The sequence below is a fragment of the Amia ocellicauda genome, chromosome 4 (assembly GCF_036373705.1).
Source record: "Amia ocellicauda isolate fAmiCal2 chromosome 4, fAmiCal2.hap1, whole genome shotgun sequence".
Taxonomy (NCBI): domain Eukaryota; kingdom Metazoa; phylum Chordata; class Actinopteri; order Amiiformes; family Amiidae; genus Amia; species Amia ocellicauda.
In genome coordinates, this window is record NC_089853.1 from 19,195,051 (window position 1) to 19,214,723 (window position 19,673).

At 48.0% G+C, this 19,673-nt stretch overlaps 1 protein-coding gene across 2 annotated transcripts in view; it reads left to right on the forward strand.

The window, feature by feature from the left end:
• dennd4a (DENN/MADD domain containing 4A) overlaps positions 1 to 19,673 on the forward strand; it is a 57,187-nt gene that overhangs the window by 21,121 nt on the left and 16,393 nt on the right. Inside the window, exons 3-20 of one of the 2 annotated variants that reach the window (XM_066701244.1) lie at positions 89 to 335; positions 1,856 to 1,925; positions 4,034 to 4,203; positions 5,664 to 5,902; positions 6,110 to 6,176; positions 6,365 to 6,423; positions 6,716 to 6,860; positions 7,106 to 7,281; positions 7,557 to 7,657; positions 8,119 to 8,337; positions 9,365 to 9,510; positions 9,708 to 9,746; positions 14,269 to 14,402; positions 14,772 to 14,904; positions 15,025 to 15,231; positions 15,349 to 15,477; positions 16,827 to 16,971; positions 18,584 to 18,712. In XM_066701244.1, coding sequence (XP_066557341.1) covers positions 89 to 335; positions 1,856 to 1,925; positions 4,034 to 4,203; positions 5,664 to 5,902; positions 6,110 to 6,176; positions 6,365 to 6,423; positions 6,716 to 6,860; positions 7,106 to 7,281; positions 7,557 to 7,657; positions 8,119 to 8,337; positions 9,365 to 9,510; positions 9,708 to 9,746; positions 14,269 to 14,402; positions 14,772 to 14,904; positions 15,025 to 15,231; positions 15,349 to 15,477; positions 16,827 to 16,971; positions 18,584 to 18,712 — 2,555 coding nt within the window. The remainder of the gene's footprint in view (positions 1 to 88; positions 336 to 1,855; positions 1,926 to 4,033; positions 4,204 to 5,663; positions 5,903 to 6,109; positions 6,177 to 6,364; positions 6,424 to 6,715; positions 6,861 to 7,105; positions 7,282 to 7,556; positions 7,658 to 8,118; positions 8,338 to 9,364; positions 9,511 to 9,707; positions 9,747 to 14,268; positions 14,403 to 14,771; positions 14,905 to 15,024; positions 15,232 to 15,348; positions 15,478 to 16,826; positions 16,972 to 18,583; positions 18,713 to 19,673) is intronic. The other variant, XM_066701245.1, reaches the window with a different exon arrangement.

Consider the following 19,673-nt stretch of genomic DNA (forward strand, 5'->3'; position numbering starts at 1 on the left):
CGTGTCCCTTTGTTTTTCTTTACCCCTCTCCCCGTGTCCCTCGTTGTCCACCATTTTGTTTCCCTGCGTGACCACGCTGTGTGTCCAGGGTGCTGTATGAGTGGAAGGAGCGACTGAAGAACGGCTGCCAGATCATCCAGACCACCCCGTCGGGACGCCCTGCCAACATCAGTAGCACGTCATCCCAGAGGATCTACGTCACGTACCGCCGCGCGCCCGACAGCCAATCCCACGCCTCGCTGGCCGTCACCGACATCTGCATCACCATCCCCGGCAAAGGGGAGACGCCGCCGCACACCTTCTGCAGGGTGGACAAGAACCTCAACAGCAGCATGGTGAGAGACCGGCCCGCAGGCTGTGGCTCCCACCACTGAGCTGCCCATATCTTTTTATGTTCCCCCTCCCATGAGCCAGTCTCCAGACGGCAGCATGTTTATTAGTGAGGCCCCGAAAGGCTCATTTGTCCATTCCCATGTCATGAAGCAAAAGGAACACATGCTTTTACACTGCAAAAATTTGCAGTACTGTGATGAGTACTGACTGTTGTAATTTAAACAGAATGACTGTTATTTTAGTTCACTTCACCCATCCTATTACTATCACTATTATTATTTCAGCACGGTGTGGCTCCAGTCACATCAATGACAGGGTGTATTTTTAGTGCGACACCTGGCTGTTCCTAATGGCCGTGTCCTACTAGACAGACCGAGCTGATGGGGATGTTACCGTGACAGCCAAACAATCCTCCAAGGATGGCTCCTGAAGGATAGAGGTGGGGGGGGAGATAGACAGAGGAGAGTTGAAGGAGGTCTCAGTCTGTATGTGTGCGTTCCTGACTCTTCTCAGATTTCATTGTCCAAACTGTCACCTTGGGGCGATTTTTGCATTTTCAAAATTGATGATGCTAATGACGGCTTTCAGAGCCAAGGTGCTAATGAGAGAGAGACTTGGCACAGTTTAGCACCTTAGTCATGCCAGACTGCATCCTTACTTTTGCGTACATCTTGCACTTCTCCGTGCTCTGTTCGCATGTTATTGCATTGTTTCCTGATCCCTATCGATTCTCAGTTATTACACCATATATTTCCCAATTCACAAAGAGCAATCTCAGAATTGTCATGGTGCTTGCTGGTGGCAGAATTAGGTTACATTTCTCATCAGCAAGTGACTCACTGCTCTGTCAGCAATGTTTTTGTTGTTGTTTTTGCTCGATGCTCCCTCATCTCTCGTCTCTGAGACACCCAGGGGCAGTGCAGAAAAGAGAGAGTCAGCCCTGTGAGAGTGAACACAGGGAGCTGGGGAGATGTTCCAGGGAGGTGCGAGACAGCCGGGCCGTGCTGCGAGCGCTGGAGTGTGTCTAATCCAACTCCCAGCAGCACTCACTGCTGGCCCAGGGACTCTCATTTTACCCTTGTTAATGTCAGCACTCACACAACACTCATCGTACCATTCTCTTCCCTGCACCAATGGCTGCACTGTGCAATAATTAACTGTGCTGACTGCATTGTATTTTAAGCCTTGTATTTTAAGGCTGGTTTAAATAGATCACAGTGGTTAGGGAGAGCAGATCTTCTGCGTCCACATATCCAAGCCCCCGAGCAGCAGTCCTGACCACAGGCAGCCAGACAGGGCTGCTGGGCCAGCCCATATCTGAACCCTGCCTGAGTAGACCAGGATTTTCGCAGGCCTGTAAAATGTTGTGCTGAGCAGGATGGATCTTCCTGTTCTTCCCCCACCTTCTCTCCAAAACCTCAGTGCTGTGTTGCTTGGCCAGACCCATTCCAAACTTTTTGTAGTTTTCGTAGATCCTGTTTTAAAATTCTTAATGCCCACTCCTGTGTTTTGATCCTTACAGTGGGGCTCATCGGTGTACCTCTGCTACAAGAAGTCTGTGGCCAAAACCAACATGATTGCCTACAAGGCTGGTGAGTCCTCTGATGATGTCTGCTCCTGCAGGGATATAGTAGTCCACTTACACCATCTCCCAGCCTGGCGCTGCCTTCTCTCTCTCTCTCTCTCTCTCTCTCTCTCTCTCTCCTTCCTTAATGAGCGGCTCAGGTTTTCAGTTGCCTATTTTACCACCTCGTCCTGCTGGGAGTGTGTTGTTTGTAGGCCACAAGTCTGTGCTGCCCCTGATCTATGGCAGCTGTGCATCTGCTGAGTCATTGTTGACTGTGAAGAGTGAACTTTCGATCAAATTTAATTTTTTGACCTAGAGAAGATTAGGACTTTAACCTACCTGCAAAAAAACCTGCAATATTACAAAACCAGGGGTACACTACGGGTTATTTTTATTTTAGGAGGGCGCTTGCCACTGCTTGTAGATATGCATTTAAAAAGTGCATTTAGGAACAGGTTTGTAGGTAGTTGTAGGTCAAAGACCTTTATAGTCTTGTCATGGTTGCGAAGTAAACCACAATCAACAGGTACAGTCAAGCACTACAGCGCCTATAAACCAAACCCCCAAAATGAAAATCAGCCTGGAAATGCTGCATGGAGTGTCAAACTGTTGTGGGATGAGTCTGGACTGTGTTGAAATCCGTTTCCCCAGGATTGTGAGCCCTGGGTGCCAGATTGCATACTGTATCTAATCTGGCAGATACTAACAGAGCATTATTGTTGTTATTGTTACACATTTAATATGTTGTTGGCTGCAGTGGCCATTCTAGTGATTGTGTGTGGAAATGTGTTTAAAGGCGAGCACAGTAAAGTTATTTCCCTGGCTAGCTGTGATAAGACGTTCATAATGATCAGCTCTTTAAACAGCAGCACAATGACAGCTTTGTGGAGCAGATAGTGTCCAGAGTGAATGTAGCGTTTCTGTTAACTGGTTTAACCGCATCCAGTTCATCTTATTCTGACACCAGGGATGAGCTCAGGGAAATTACTTTTTCTTTTTTGTTGTTGTTGCTGCTGTTGGAAACTTCTTTTTCGTTATTGTGTTTTTGGTAGTGTTGTCTTTTTTTTTTGTATACCAGCCCCTCCCCCCTCGTTGGAAAAGTGACTTGATCACTAGCACATGTTCGGTAATGAGATGTGAAATGAGAAGACCTGGGGCATTTCCGCTCTTCTCTCACGCCTCACGGTCAACTGAAACCCATTCTTAACATTGTGGCCGGGAGCCCCACCGGAAGCCCCCGGGGCGGCGTGATGCTCCCAGTGCTGCACCAGCTGTGTTTCCTGCCCTGTTGCAATACAACGGGTACACTTTCATCCCTGTCTCATGGGCCAGTGAGGAGCGGACCTGGACTCCCTGCATCTAACAGACTGGAGGGATCTAGCTGGGGAATGGGATAAAATGTATTATGTCTTAGCTGATGGCCTTGTGCGATTTACACTTGTCATTAAAAAAAAGAAAGGTTCTTGTCATACGGTAATCACAATGAGTGCAAAATATGATATTCAAGAGTATACAGCGTAAGTCCTAATAGCATTTGTACCCTGTCTGTCTGTCTGTCTGTCGGTCTGTGTCCCCGCTGCTTCAGTAAAGTGCGCAAGACTCGTGCGCATGTCAGGCGGTCTGTAATCCTGTAATTTCTACCAGCATGTAAGAATAGCCTGAACCAATTCCTCAGTGCAGGAATGTCATCTGTTTGCCAGTCAGCCAGCACTGAGAGGGACTCTCCGCTGGGCGCTTGAATTGGTCGTCCCGGTTTAAAATTAGTCTTTAGTTTGCAGCCCATTTTGAAAGCATTTCTCTCTCCAAGGCTAAGTAGATCACCTCTGGGGTCAATGAGAAGGCAAAAAGACAAAACAAAAGTAGAAAATAAAAACATGATTGAAAAGGGCAGGGATAAATACACTGTTTACAGACGGCCAAGTATATCCTCTCAAGAGCCAGGCTGCACACGTGACAAACCATAATTATTTGTGGGACTAGGATTGCAAAAAAAACTATGAGAGAGAGAGAGCTTGGAGCCTTGTACAGCACACTGCTTTCCTTCGGGGTCGGCTGTGTTGCATGCTTGTGGTTTTGTGATTTATTTCCCCAGACCAGTGCTGAATGTTATTGTGTACGTGTTTTGGTTCGCAGGTCTGATCTGCAGGTACCCTGAGGAGGATTATGAGTCCTTCCCTTTGCCGGAGTCAGTGCCTCTGTTCTGCCTGCCCATGGGAGCCACCATTGAGTGCTGGCCCTCCCAAACCAAATACTCCTTGCCCGTCTTCTCCACCTTCGTGCTGACTGGAGCCTCGGGGGAAAAGGTAACGGGATGGGACGGGGGTTGTTGTTGCGCTGGACGAGGCTCCACTCTGCCCACGTTGGGAATTGAAGCGGAGCGCTTGCGGTTACAGGCAATAATGTGTGCTGAGCAAGTTCCGGGGCAGATGGCTTCTGTAAAAATGTAAAAGGAATTTGGCCTGTAAAAATATGTGCAAGCTTAAAATCTAGAGACAAACAAATGAGAAGAAAGGTCTTGCAAGTTTCCCCAGAGACGGCTGGTTTGGATGATTCTCCATTTTTATTTTTATTTTTCTTAATGCAAATGCACAAAGTTATCCAGAACTTCTCCTTTCTTCCCACGTTCAAGAGTGTAGTCTTGACTTTTGGGTGAACTCGATCTGCAGACAGTGCAGCAGTGGCAAAGCCGGAAATACCTGACAGCCGCTGAGAGACGTGTGGGGGGGAGTTGAGCCAAAACTCAATTCAAGGTCACTGGGAGGCGCGTCTTAGCTGCTGAGAGGGCTGAAAATCCTGGCCCGCCTCTCTGCTCCGCTGAAGGAGCCTGGCTCTTCAACAAGAGCGGACAGCTGCTATTCACCAGTCTGTGCTCGGAGAAGGTATAGACACTCTTCCAGTGCTGGCCTTCCTCTGCTCTGGGGGGTAGTTCAACAATGTGACACAGGGCTGACTGAGCCTCTCTCCCAGGGAAACATGGGAAGCAGCACCAAGCATGGAAGGGCTCTTAGGTCAGAGATGTGGTGGATCCCGTCCAGACCAGGAGTAACTCGCCTTGCGGACATTTAAAAATACATAGTTAGGTCCATAAATATTTGGACAGTGACACAATTGTCATCATTTTGGCTCTGTACACAATCACAATGGATTTGAAAGGAAACAAACAAGATGTGCTTTAAGTGTAGACTTTCATCTTTAATTTGAGGGTAGTTACATCCAAATTGGGTGAACGGTGTAGGAATTACACCCATTTTTATATGTGGTCCCCCCAATTTTAGGGGCTCAAAAGTATTTGGACAAACTAACACAATCATGAATTTAAATTGTGAGTTTGTCGCCCCAAGAACAAGCAGGAAGTAAAGACAGCTGCAGTGCAGGCCTGGCAGAGCATCACCAGGGAAGAAACCCAGTATCTGGTGATGTCTATGGGTTCCAGACTTCAGGCAGACATTGACTGCAAAGGATTTGCAACCATGTATTGAAACTCACAGTTTAATTCATGATTATGTTAGTTTGTCCAATTACTTTTGAGCCCCTAAAATTGGGGGGACCACATATAAAAATGGGTGTAATTCCTACACCGTTCACCCAGTTTGGGTGATTGTTTACATTCAAATCCATTGTAGTGGCATACAGAGCCAAAATGTTTACTGTCCAAATATTTGTGGACCTAACTGTATATATGTATTCTCTTTCTTGTTTTAAATACATATCTTTCTCTGTCCTTCTCTGACTCCAGTACTGACAGTGTTTCCTGCCCCCCCAGGTGTATGGAGCTGCCATCCAGTTCTACGAGTCCTACTCTCAGGAGCGGCTGACAGACAAGCAGCGCTCCCAGCTGGGCCTCTCCAGCACCGACTCCAGGCCCAACATGTCCAAGGCTGTTCACACCAACAAGTGCATCTGCCTGCTCTCCCACTGGCCCTTCTTCGACGCCTTCCGGAAGTACCTCACATTCCTGTACCGCTATTCCATCTCTGGCCCCCACGCTCTGCCCATTGAGAAGTGAGTGTGTGTGGGCGGTGGTGGGGGTGTGTAGGCTGGCCTGTGGGCTTCCCTAAATGTCTGTTCTTATCACATTGCCTCTCAAAATAAAATAAAAAATAGGAAGTAAATCAAAACCTGTCTAGCATGTTGTCTTTTGTGGAACATCGACTGACTATGTTTATGTATGTATTTATTCATGTTTTATTTTTATTTCCCTTTATTCAGGCACATATCTCACTTCATGCACAAAGTCCCATTCCCCTCCTCTCAGAGGCCCAGGATCCTGGTACAGGTAAGATGCCCTGAAGAAGTACGCACTCTCTCTTTCCCTCTCTTTCTCTCTCTCTCTCTCTCTCTCTCTGTGTGAAGTGTTCTGTCTGCATGGTTTTACACAGTGCTGTTTCACTCTCGAGTCATGCGTCTCTTGCTGTGTGAAGAGCTCCACTCTGGACTGCGTGTAACTCTGTGTACTTTTCACAGCTGTCGCCACATGACAGCCTGATGCTGAGCCAGCCAGTGTCGTCCCCTTTACCACTAAGGTAGGTCACGCTGGTCACAATGCATTACAGAATTTAAATTGGCCGCTCACTTCAAGCTTGCATTTAAACCAAGATAAGACACTTAAAGAGATCGGAGGGTTTTTTCCTCCTCTCTGACCCGTGCATGTTTCTATTAGTGGCCTTATTTTTTGGTATTCTCATTATTCTCTTGGGGGGCCTGACCTGTCAGATTCAAGCCTCCTCTTTCCTTGAAGGTGATTTTGTTGGCTCCTGTTGTCCGACCTGTGTCTTGATGGCCTGTCCTCTGTGTTCTCTGTTCGTGTTGTTGCAGTGGCGGACGGTTCTCCACGCTGCTGCAGAACCTCGGCCCAGAGAACGCAGTGACACTGCTGGTCTTTGCTGTGACCGAGCACAAGATCCTGGTGCACTCCCTGCGGCCGGCCGTGCTGACCAGCGTCACCGAGGCGCTCGTCTCCGTGAGTCACACTCCGACCCCTCTGACCGCTCCCTCGACAGCTACACATCCCGCCCAGCTGACCTCTACAGCGACACACACACCACCTATCCCTCCACAGAGATGCACATGCTGGCCACTCTTAAGCTCTGCAGACAAACACACACAAATGAACTGAAAACACAGAGCACTGCAGCAACACACACACGGACACTAAGACCCACAGTGGCGAGCTGAACTGTTGTCCCTGTCCTCCCCGTGTCCTAGATGATCTTCCCCTTCCACTGGCCATGCCCCTACATCCCGCTGTGCCCCCTGGCATTGGCAGATGTCCTGAGCGCCCCCTGCCCCTTCATCGTGGGGGTGGACTCCCGCTACTTTGATCTGTATGACCCTCCCCCCGATGTCAGCTGTGTGGACCTGGACACCAACACCATCTCCCAGTGAGTGAATTGGTGTATACGTTGCACCAATCAACCCATCAATTTCCTTCAATAACTATTTGATTATTATCAAATATATACCTATAATAATCTTAATCTGTGTCATAGTGGGAGTGTGTGAGAGTGAATGTGAATGCCCAGTGTGAGTGTGTGTACCCAGTGTGTGTGTTACTGTGTGTGCCCAGTCTGTGTGTTGTCCCAGCCTCTCATCTGGTGTTTGTTTTTCCTCCCCACTGCGTGGCTGCTGCTGTGCCCACGGTGCGCTGGGCTCTCAGTACTGAAGATAAGAGGGCTTTGACATGGAAAATCCTGCCAAAGAAAGCCTGCAAAAACCTGATGAATCTCCTGAATAATCTCTACCAACAACTGGCAGAAGGTTTGTGGAAACTGATGAGATTACAAAAATGGGAGGGGAATAGGACTTTTTGTCTTATTTTATGCTCTTATGTTTTTTTTTTTTTTTTTTTTTTTTTGTCTGTTGCATTGTCATCGTTGCCCCCCCACCCCCTAGAAAGACAGCTGTTTGAGAGCTGCTTTTAATCCATGAAGGGGTGCATAATCTGTTTGTTTGCTTGCCTGTGTGAAGAAACAGAAAATTACACTCGGTGATATTGGGGTGCAGTCACAAGCTGGTGAAATGGTGCCGTCACTTCACTCCAGTCTGTGACCGTGCAGGCCCTTGTCACTACGCTGGGGGGTCAAAGAAAGAAAACAAGCGCTCTGTTTTAAGGTGACTCTACAGCTTAGAATCCATCAGCTTCTGTCCCCTCCCTGCCGGGTTTCCTGTGGTATTGCCCGCCCTGCGTGCTTGACTGACCCTGTGATTCCTGTGTACAGCCCAGCAGAGGCCCAGAGAGGATGGTCTGCAGGAGCTGTCCATGAGCGACTATGATTTCAGCTCAGGCAAGACCCTGCACACGCTGGAGCTGGAGATCCAGGAAGCCTTCCTGCGCTTCATGGCCGCCATCCTGAAGGGGTACCGCTCCTACCTGCGGCCCATCACCCAGGCCCCTTCCGAGAAGGCCACAGACGCCAGCTCCCTCTTCGACCTGCAAGGTACTCCTGCACTGCCGGCCCACAGCCCTGCTGTGGCCTTATTGCGCTGTTGAGTTATTCAACGATTGACTGACTCACTCACTGATTGACTGATACCCTAACTGACATACTAATGGACTGACTGACTGACCTACTGAAGTGCAGACTGACCTGCTGGCTGGCTGACTGACTGCTACCAAGCAGTGACTCTTTTGAAGGGATGGAGTTTTGACACACATTTCATGACTGATGCAATCGGGTTAAGAGTAGAAAAGCAATTTCATGTGGTGTTTATTTTCTGTCTACATTGGAATTAGGTGGTTCTTTTTTTAAACGATGAATTGTGTCAAAGCAACAGTCTGCCTAAGTGCTGGTCTCAACACTTGACACCTCTGAGTGTCACAGGGGGTCAGGTGTCCTGATCTCTGCGTGGTAGCCGAGCTCCGGCCGCGTGACTGTGCAGGGATACGAGTGACGCACAGAACTCGTGCTTGGTGCGCTGTAGCAGGAGCGTCACCCAGGGTGCACAGTGGTCCAGGCCGGTCTCAGTGCAGCTGTTCCGCAGAGTGTTGTCTTACACGTTTTTAACAGTGCAAGGTCACTTGGCAAGGTCAGGGGCACAAGAGTCTGGCTCCGTTATACCTCAGGCTGGTGATAAGTCATTTATTTATTATTTTCTCACAAGAAGGTTTCCAACACCATCCCCCAGGGCCAAAAACAGCAGTCCAAAATTTTAAAGGCACTTCTGTGGAAGGGAAGTGAGTGGAAGCCCACACGTTTTAGACATGCCAGTGATTCATTAATGTGTCACCCCCCCTCCTCCCTGTAAGGCATAGATGGAAGTTATTGCAACACACACCCATTTTAATCAGATTTTCTTTGTCTGTGCGGTGAGCTTGACTGGTGACCTCTCTACTGTGTCTCCAGGTTTACGGAAGCACCAGCAGTGGCGCCGAGTGCTGTGCAGCTGGAGTCCTTGTTAACCCTTTAGTCTCTAGTATATACATTTAAGAAAGAAAATAAGCCCTGCTCTTTCACCCCCCCACAGGGTTTCTAAAGAGCCGTGATCGCTCCCACCAGAAGTTCTACTCTCTCATGACGAAGACGCAGATGTTCATCAGGTTCATTGAGGAATGCTCCTTCGTCAGTGACAAGGATGCCAGCCTGGCTTTCTTTGACGACTGTGTGGACAAAGTAAGCCTGCTTATACGACTCCATCTGCAGAAATATCATACTTTGGAAAAAGACTATATCGGAGGGAGCGGGATGATGTGTCACTGTGCTCTGCTGGGCTGTGCTATTCTTCAACTTCCTGTTTCTAAAACTTGAACTTGTCTTGATTTCTCCTCTCTCCCTTTTCTCTACGATCGCTCTCCCTCTGTCTTGTGAAGCTGTACAGCACAGAGCGCAGTGCAGACAAAGGAGTCAAGGTAAGCGTGGCTGTCACGGCTAGCACCTCCCTGTATAGCACCCGCACTGTGGACAGAGCTCGGGCCTGGTCACAATCCCATCTGGATGCTCAGGTGGCCGTAGCAAGGGACGAGCGGCTTGTGATGCTGCACTGGTCTGCTGTGTGATGGAGAGGAAAAGCTGCCCTCTGGACTTCATGGGCGTTGATTTTGGCATTCAGTGCAACATCATAAAACGCAATACACCATGACACATTGACGAGGGGAGTTTTTAAACTTGCTTAATTGACGTGTTTCTCGTCCGCCAGTTAATTCCTTTTTTTTTTTTTTTCTCCTCCAAAAGAGCCTCTTCCGTTTCTGAAAATCCCATCAAGTATTAAAGGGAACGAGTATGTTTAGATCTGTAATCGGTTACTGTCAGTGTGCAGGAAAGTGGTTTGAAATAGTGCTACATGTGTCTGAAAGCTCTTATGGGGCAGCCTGCGCCTGAGCTGTCACTGTTAATTTGACCGCTGTGTGCAACTGCTACGCATGAGTTAGCCACCGCTGCGTAGGGAGAGTTGGCCCACTGACAGGGCACACAGTCTGCCTGTATTTTAAATAAATGATTTGCGTGACAGAAGGTGCCTAATGTTAAAGCAAGTTCCATTATGGTTTTGTATGGTCTTTTTTTCTTTTTCTTTTTTAAACATACTTTTCATAATTAATGTCATCAGGGACACAGGCCTGTAGGTTTATCAGAGCATCTTTAGAGGTTCAAGCATAGACGGGTCTAGTCTTGTCATCATTTCTTATATCTTTATTTCTGTTTTTTTAACGGTGTCCATTGGTTTGTCTTCATGGACGCTCTGTAGTGGCCTGCGGGGTGGAGCTGTTCTGGAGCAGTTTGTCTGTGTTCGGTACTAAGGGGGATGTGTGAGGCACGGTGCATTGGTGACAGCGATCATCTTACTGGTTTTGCTGGTTGTGGAAGTCCATGTGAGCTTTCCCTGCCACTGAGCAACTGTACCTTGATGTGCACTAGTTAGATAAGGATTTTTGGGGAGGCTGTGTCTGTGTGCCCCGGTTGTGAGCTGCACAGACTGGTTCCCCTTCCTGTGGGCAATCTGTGCAAGTTGCTCTGGATTTGGCCAGAGGGCCCTAGGAGTCTGTTCTTGTTTTCCTGGGGAGGGGGGTGACCTGCACTTCTGTGGCGGGGTCAGGTGCCAGTGTTGGTCTGGCATTCCCACAGGACGGGGCCTTCTGATTGGAAACTTGGGCCAGCTGGAGAGCCAGTGATTGGTCGGCTGTAATGTGATATGGGAGAGGGGAGTGGGGGCTGCCTTGTGAGTGTCAGGTTTGCTCACAGTTCATCTTTCAAAAGGCTCTGGGACTCGCATTGGATCCCTTGGGGTGTCTAGTTACCCTCTCCCTCCCCCTCTCCTGAGGAGCCGCAGTCAGACAGCGCTACCTCCTGAGCAAATTGACTGGACCCAAAAATCATTTCACTTGCACACTCACTTTCTCTCTCTGTGTGTCGCATCCTCTCTCTCTCTTTCTCTCTCCCTCCCCCTCTCTCTCTTTCTCTCCCTTTCTTTAAATACAATAAAAAAATGATACAAATGAATAGAGGCCAGGCACACTCCTACACGCCATTTCCTCTGATTAGCGTAATTGAGTGCGTTTTTCAGGACATAGGAATCAGTAATTCTCACAGGAAGGCAGACCAGTGGTGCCTGTGTAGATTTAACAGGACTGCAATCTTCCAAGTCTTAAAAATAAAAAAATAAAAGGTTCCTCTAACATCAGTTTTAATTTGAATTGCTGGAGGAAATCTTTGCTGACTTTGATGTTTTGTTCCTTTTTATTCATTTATTTTTTTCCTTCCGTTGTTGTTTTGTATCGCCTTCAGGCCCGTAAGAGAATTTCGTGAATGGTTCCTTTTTTCTCCTTTTCCCCTCTCTCCCTCCTTGTTTCTGTAGTGAAAGCTTTCAGTTCTGGTGCCTGTGACAGGGGCTGCACAGGAGCCGGCTCGTCACTCCCTCGGTGACGCAGATTGACAGTGCTATAAATGACATGCACAAAGGCCAGGAGCACGGCCCCTTTACTGCACCAGAGGAATTTGTTTTGGGACTGCTTCCCCTATCCTGAAATAACCAGTGTGCTGAGAGAGAGCAGAATGAGCGAGAGAGCAGAATGAGAGAGAGAATGAGCACAGAGAAAACAATGAGAGAGAGCACAGAGAGCAGAGAGAGAAAAATGAGAGTGAGTGCAGATGCTGTTCGTGGCTCTTCAGTGTTCTGCCAATCCACTTGTAGCCCTTGTGCAGTGAGTGGGGGCCCTTCAGGAGCCTGTGTGCAGTGAGCCTGTGTCCAATCCAGACTGAGCACCTTCCGCCCAGTCTGTGGGGAGAACGCCTCAGCCTTCATGACGACACTTTTTGAACCCAGGGTTGGGGTCGTGATGGAGAGGATGGTGATGACGGTTATTATTGTATTAAAATCCCACATCTGTGTTGCATGTCGCCAGAGGAACTGCAGCCGCCCAGTGTGATTGCACGCTCATTACATTGAGTGGTCCGTGACTGAAGAATGAGGCTTTGAAAGAATCCCCAGGGCTCAGAGCTGGCCGGGCCGTCCTGTAGTCCGTCACTCTGTGTCAACTTTTCTTTAATTTGTTTTATTTAAATATTTGCGCAGACACACACACTGCAGCTGCGCCGCGCTGCCCGGGAGAGAGGGGCCCGGCCCTCCGTGTTCTTCTGGAGGACTGTGCTGCAGCTGTTTTGAGCTCATTCAAATTACACAGCACTGCTGATGAAATGATTTTGAGCAGATGTTTTCAGTTGAGGGAGAGGGAGAGATTGGGAGACAGAGAGGAGAGCTCTCTTGGTGTTAGGCCGCAGTCTGTCAGCTCTTTGTGGAGTGAAGTGTGGCTAAGCCTGGACGCGGACAGTTACAGGAATGGCATGCCTGAGCCTTGTTTGTATGCATAGGAAGGCTACAGTTGAGAAAGTCTGGTTTTCTTTACTACTGCAAGTGCTGCTGCCACGTCTGTCCTACGAGATAGAACCGCTGCAACACAAACCCCTGTGAGAGTCTGCACCTCACTGACTGTTTAGCCTGTGTCCTTGTATCTATATCTCTCTCCCCTTTCCCCTCTGTAAATTGGAAGAGCAGACCAGCGTGTCGGTGGGAAGCTGTGACCCGCAGCCCCCGCTGTTCAGTATTGCTGCCAGTTAGGTGTGTGCAGAGAGAGGCAGGGGCTCACCTGAGTCCCAGTGGGGCAGAAAGGCTTGATGCACCCCCTCGCCTCATGCTGCTGGTATGGCTCTGGTGAATGCTGGACACTTCTGTGGGATGTGGAATCCATTTAAAAAGCTGCACTCACAGATGGACCACTCTCCCGACTGGCAGAGCACGGCTACCTGCTGTTCCCTGCACCAGGGTCACATGCACAGGGTTTCTCTCTCATGAATTATTGACCTGTACAGCGGGACACAATCAGCTGTGTAAATGTAACCATACACCCCCAAAGCTCTGAGCTTGGCGCTGTCATTGTTATGCACAAGTCTGTTTTTGCCAAAAATACTAAAGGAGGGAAGAAAAAGCTAATGTTCCAACCTCATCCTGTTTTTGATGTATTTATTTTATTCTTTATAAAATTGATTTCCTATATTTAATACACATATTTGATATACTCTGATACAAAACCGATCAGCAGCAATGTGGTGAAACCCGTCTGTCAGCACACTTAGTCTCCCCGCTCCTGTAAAACACTACAGTAAACAATTTGCAGCGATTAGGGGGAGCGGTAATCAAAATAATGTGTTGCATTCAGACTGATGGCTGTGCAGATTAATGGCGTTCCAGAGTGTTAATGGAGCCTTTTCTTGACGAGAGGTTTTGGTGTGTCAGCACCACGGCCCCGTGCCAACATCTGTCTGGGTTATTAGACATTTTGAGAGTTCCACAGCATCCCTTTGCCTCCCTTTCACCCCTCTATCTCCCTCTCCCTCTCTGTCCCTCTCCCCCTCTCCCTCTCCCTTGACATTCCACTGATTCTGCTGGGACTGACACCCAGGAGGCCAGCATGTCTTAGTCAGGGGTTGCTAGCCAGCTGTGAGGGTAGATATAGATATATAACCAGGGTGCCAGTAAATTATTTGCAACATGGGTCAGGTCGTGACTGGAATGAGGCCTGTTTTTTGGCAATTGTTTGTTTTTTGTTTGTTTTCAAGAGAATAACGTTTAAACCAGTATTGATTGCTTCCTACAAACGGGCCATATTTTAATAAACCCTTCCTTCTGTCGGTGCCTGATTTGATATTCATTCCTGTTTTATTCTGTCGTGGAGGGCTCTGCCTGCTTAGCATTTATATACCGCGTAATCTTCTCAACACATTTGCCAGACAGCTGTTTCTGAAATCCAGATGTTCACATTGCGTTGGGTGGGGCGTGTTGTTTTGACCTGTGTATGTGTTGGTGTGTCTCTCTGTCTCTCTCTGTCAAACTCTTGGCCTCAGAGCTCAGTGCCCCTCCCCTCACTCTCTGTGTCCACTCAGGTGGACAGCGACCGGCCGGAGGAGTCACGCCTGATTGAGCTGGACGAATCACACCGCAGCGAGCACACGGTGTTCATCACCCCCCCAGAGCTGCCCCCCCTGCCCGAGGGAGAGGAGTACCCACTGCAGCACAGGTACCCCAGACACCCCCAGCTCCCCCAGAACTCTTGTCTTCAGCCAGTGATTAGAGAGAGACCACCTGGTACACCTTTCCTATGATACCTACCCTAGAGCGTGGTGACACGCTGCCTTGGAGGGGCAGGACTGCTGTGTCTCTGTTGGGATACTGTTCTTGATGCTGGAGGTTGCTATACAAGCAGCTTCCTCCCGACTGGTAACTTGCAGGGATTTTAGTTGCCCCAGAGCGGTCAGACTGGCTTCCAACCTGTGTGCTGCTTCAGTCTCGCACAGAACCAACACGAGAAGGTTTCGAGATAGGTCAGCAAGGGAGGGCGCTGCATGGTCTTTCAGTGTCTGAGTGTCCTGTGCCCTGTGCTCTGCAGTTACAACGGGTTTCCTGCTCTGAATCTGGAACTGATGGACCGACCCAAGGGGCTGTGGATCCCAGTGACCAGGCTGACCTCCCGGAACAGCTGCCCTGCCAGCCCCGCCCCCATGTTCCGCCGGACCAAGCAGGTGAGCAGTCAGTCTGTCTCGGCCTTGTGTTCTCTCTGTCCATCTGTCTCTTTGTTGGTCTGAAATAGTTTCACCCATTTCTTGATATTGATCTCTAATATGGATTTGTTGGTTTAACAGGAAATCAAATCTGCTCATAAGATAGCCAAGAGGTACTCCTCCATCCCCCAGATGTGGTCCAAGTGCCTGCTGAGGCACTGCTACGGACTGTGGTTCATCTGTCTGCCTGCTTACGTCAAGGTGTGCCACTCCAAGGTGCGGGCACTACGCACGGCCTATGACGTACTGCGCAAGATGCAGGTCAAGAAGCTGCAACCCCCGGACGAGGTTTGCAACTTTGTGTGTGTGTCTGTGTCTTGGTGTCGCCCCATTTTCCAAGCGCATCCCGTTTGATGGCTCGGTTTGATGTGACCACGCCGCCTCTGTGCTCTTCCCCTACTCTAGGTGTGCTACCGGGTGCTGATGCAGCTGTGCGGGCAGTATGGCCAGCCCGTGTTGGCGGTTCGAGTTCTGTTTGAGATGAAGAAAGCTGGCGTCCATCCCAATGCCATTACCTACGGTTATTACAACAAGGTGTGCCTGGGTCCTAGTCACCACTTTCCAGATCCTGCCTGAGGGAATGAATGAATGAATACTTGAATGAGTGAATAAATTAATTAATACATACCTACCTACCTACCTACCCAAATACCCACATCCACATATACGCGTAAATACATACACAATATTCTTTTCAATTTTTGATTAATACAAAACAACCACTGGATTGTCAGCCATCAGGAGGCGTGTCCGTGCTCTCCTGCAGCTGTTGACTCAGCCTGGGGTTTTCTGCAGTGCTCTAGCCGGGCTGTTAAAATTATTTAAACCACATCAAGATCGTCTCCTGCGGATCCCTCGGATAAGAGTCTTTGCTCCTTAGTGCATTTGAATTTATCTGTAGTTCTAATAAGTGCCGCGCCCAGATTTACTCAGTGCCATCGCCTGAGAGGGCTAACATGGTTAAAAAAAAATCCAATTAGTTGGATATCTGCCGAACTGTAGATTCAAATTCCGCTTGAACAAGACACTGCTCTCCCAAGTTATGTCTTCCTGAGCACTAATGATCCTCGTCATAATAATGATACTACTATGAATCATAAATAATAATTATATTAATGATAATGGTATTAATAATAACCCAAAAATCTTGCTGGGATCAACTCTTGGCTTGTTGCTTATGAATGTGGTAGGCGTCTGTACTGAGCCACAGTGGAGATGAGAGCAGGCAGAGTAAACATATGAATATTAATTGAATTCCCTTATTAGCACAGCCGGATCACAAGGGGCCCTGCACCACGCGGATATCAACGCAGACTTCAGACGAAGCCCCGCAGACAGAGAGGGCGGTATTAGCTGGGCTCCCCCAGACTCTTTCAGGGGGATCCAGAGAGATTGCAGAGCTGCCTGCACAGGGCCTGGTGCCCGAGGCTGCAGCGCTCGACTCAGTGATGTCGGCTCTGTGCGGCGCAATTAGGGGATCAAACTTTCGTTGCTTTTGCTGGCTTCCCAAGAACGAGACTTGATTTAATAGACGTGATTGAACAGAGTGGTATTGGGAGATGCGCTTTTCACTTTGGAGCAATTGATTGGAAAAGAGGCCATCTGCAATTAAGTTGCTGCCCGGCCCTTTCTGTCTCGCTCTGCTGAGTCTGTCCTTTGCAGTGTACGAGTCTCTGTTATAGGAAAAAATATAACTATAAACCTTTAAATAGACTTCATTATAGATAATCTGTTTGTGAGTGAGTGAGTGTGTGGGTGTGTTCGTCTGGTTCCTTGGTACAGTTTGTGCAGGAGGCCAACGCTGCTGTCTCCACACTTATCTGAGTTGCCCTGCTGCTGTGGAGAGTGCTCACTCTGCTCTTCTCTCCCCTGCTCTTCCCCAGGCCGTGCTGGAGAGTACCTGGCCCTCCAGCACCCGAGGTGGGTACTTTCTGTGGATGAAACTGAGGAACGTTGTCCTGGCGGTGGCCCAGTTCAGGAGAGCACTGAAGAAACAGCAGGCCAACCCTGCCCAGATGCCCCTCTCAGGTACGACCTCTGACCTGCCAGGAGAGTTCTGACCTCTACAGATCTGGCTGTTGCAAGATAAAAAAATATCTAAAACACACACACACACACCCACACTGTCAGTGACCAACACACGCACATGACCCCCAGTGGTTCCCAGAAGGAAATACTATTTTATTGAATTTAGTATTTTTCGTTTCATAAAATAATAACAATTCAATTTGTTTAATACTTATGATTAAAATCTTTAAAATCAATCCTTAAAATCACTTAAATTTTTTTTAAATCTGTGATTTTAACAAGAACAAAAACAATTAACTTTAAAATAAACGTGCCCAAAACAACAAAACAAACGTGATAAAAGCAAAAACTGCTCACCAACAAAAAGGTCAAATACATTTGAAAATAACTGAAAATGCATTGAACAAAATAAAGAAACAATTAAAAAGGAAAAAATAAAAAACAAACAAAAAAGGTCCAATGCATTTTAAATTAAACCCAAAACGGTCAATGTATTTGACAACAGAATATAACAAAACTATACCAAAAACCCTAAACAATGTGATTTAAAAGCAACTAAATCTTTAAAAACAATTAAGATTCGTTTTTAAAATCTTTTTAAAAACAATCATCCGTAAAATCTTTAAAAGATCTTGGACTCGGGCTCCAGCAGGGGGAACTGACCGTCCCCGGAGGTGGGTCCCATCATGGGATCCTGAGCTCCCCCAGATCTTGTATGTGCCAGTTCTTGTAGGCTTCCTCCTTGCCCTTCCCAGAAGGAAAACTCAAACATACCGACATCACACTAATTAGTAGACTGCATTGAGATCATCTGAAGAATGTGTGTTGCTCAAGGCAGCCTCTCCAGGCCTGCCCTGTCCACCCAGGGTCCTTGACATGTGATTAACACCACACTGTCCTTTCCCAGGGGCCCTTGCATCACAGGCCAATCAGCATGCAGGTACAAGGAGGGTGGCTGTTCTAACTACAGTGGGTAGGCCTGTGCCTAGTGTTACAGTGCATTACTTTTTTGGCCAGTCAGATTGTTTCTTATTTTAATTCTTATTATTTATTCATCCCCCCCACCCCTCCCCAATCGATACATTTTCAAAAGTGAGTCAAGCGAGACTCCTGTTTGACCAGCATTTCCCCCCCACCAGTAAAAGCACTGTGCTCTCTGCAGGGACGTTATTGATTGACATTTCCTCTGGGTTTTGTTTTTGAAGAAAATCAGCTGATTTTATGTATTTAAATTTCTTTATTTTCTTAGGAATTATCTTTAGAAGTAAGACTGGAGTGAGAGGGAGAAGAGGGGAGGGGGGTTTAGGCATAAATCCAATTAATCAATCTTTATTCCAGGGCTCACAAGCAAGCCTGAGGAGAAGATTAGGAGAGAGGAGAGGGGGCAGGAGGGCAGGGGAGAAGAGAGCAGAATGGAGGGTAGGAGAGAGAAAAGAGGATATCACAGCACAGGGGGAAAAATTTAAGGGGAAAGGAGTGGAGACAAGGGAGAGGAAAAGAGAGAGAGAAGAGCATGTGGGGAAAGGAGGGAGAGGAGAGAGGAGGAAGACGAGAGATATGGGAGAAGGGAGCTGGGCTGCAGGGTTGCTAATGTATTGTCGTCTTTGAGCAGATGGCAGCGATGTGGATGCTGTCAGCCATGGCAGCCTGGATAGCTCTAACGACACTAACGCGCCGGAGCCGGGGCCCTTCGGCACTGACCTAATCAAAGTAGATTCCACTGATGATAGATCTAGCGCAGGTACTGCTCCTCCCGGTCCACACGGGCTGCTGCCGTGTGGCACCACTCATTCTTAAACCTCTCTGTCGTCGTCTTCTCTCATCTCTCGCCACAGCCGCCCCCTTCCTCATCCCCCCCCCACCATGCACTCTGTTGATGTCACTCTTCCTTCCCTGGGCGATATCGATGTCCTGATTTATTTATTCGCTCTTCCTTTTCACTCTTCATCCTTCCGGTGCTCTCTCCACATCCCTCCGATCCCTTGGCCCCTGACCCCTGACCCCTGACCCCATCTCCCTGCCTCTCTGCCGTTTTTCTTGTCCTCCTCCCCTCTTGGTTATTTTCCTCCTTTGTCCCTCTCCTCCCGCCCTGCGTGTCTCTGCCCTGCATGCAGTGAGCTGTGGGTATGGCAGTGTGGGGAAGGAGACTTGGCCATCCCTGGCACACTGGACTTGTTCTGACCTGAGAGACACCGGTGTCTGTGCAGGTATCTCTCTCTCTTTCCTTCATCATTCTCGTCACTGCTCTCTCCTCTCCAGCTGCGTCTCAGAATCCCTCTCTTATTTGTTGTCCCTTTTGTGTGTGTGTGTGTGTATATTTATTTTCCTATTCATCAGTACAGAACCTCTTCATATTGAGGTGTTTTGTTCCTGAATCAATGTATTCCTTGAATTTGATTTTCATTAAGCATTTATATATATATATATATATATATATATATATATATATACACAGTTGTATGTATGTGTATGTAATATATATAATATATATATATATACACAGTGGGGGGGAAAAGTATTTGATCCCCTGCTGATTTTGTATGTTTGCCCACTGACAAAGAAATGATCAGTCTATAATTGTAAGGGTAGGTGTATTTTAACAGTGAGAGACAGAATAACAACAAAAAAATCCAGAAAAACGCATTTCATAAAAGTTATACATTTGATTTGCATGTTAATGAGGGAAATAAGTATTTGACCCC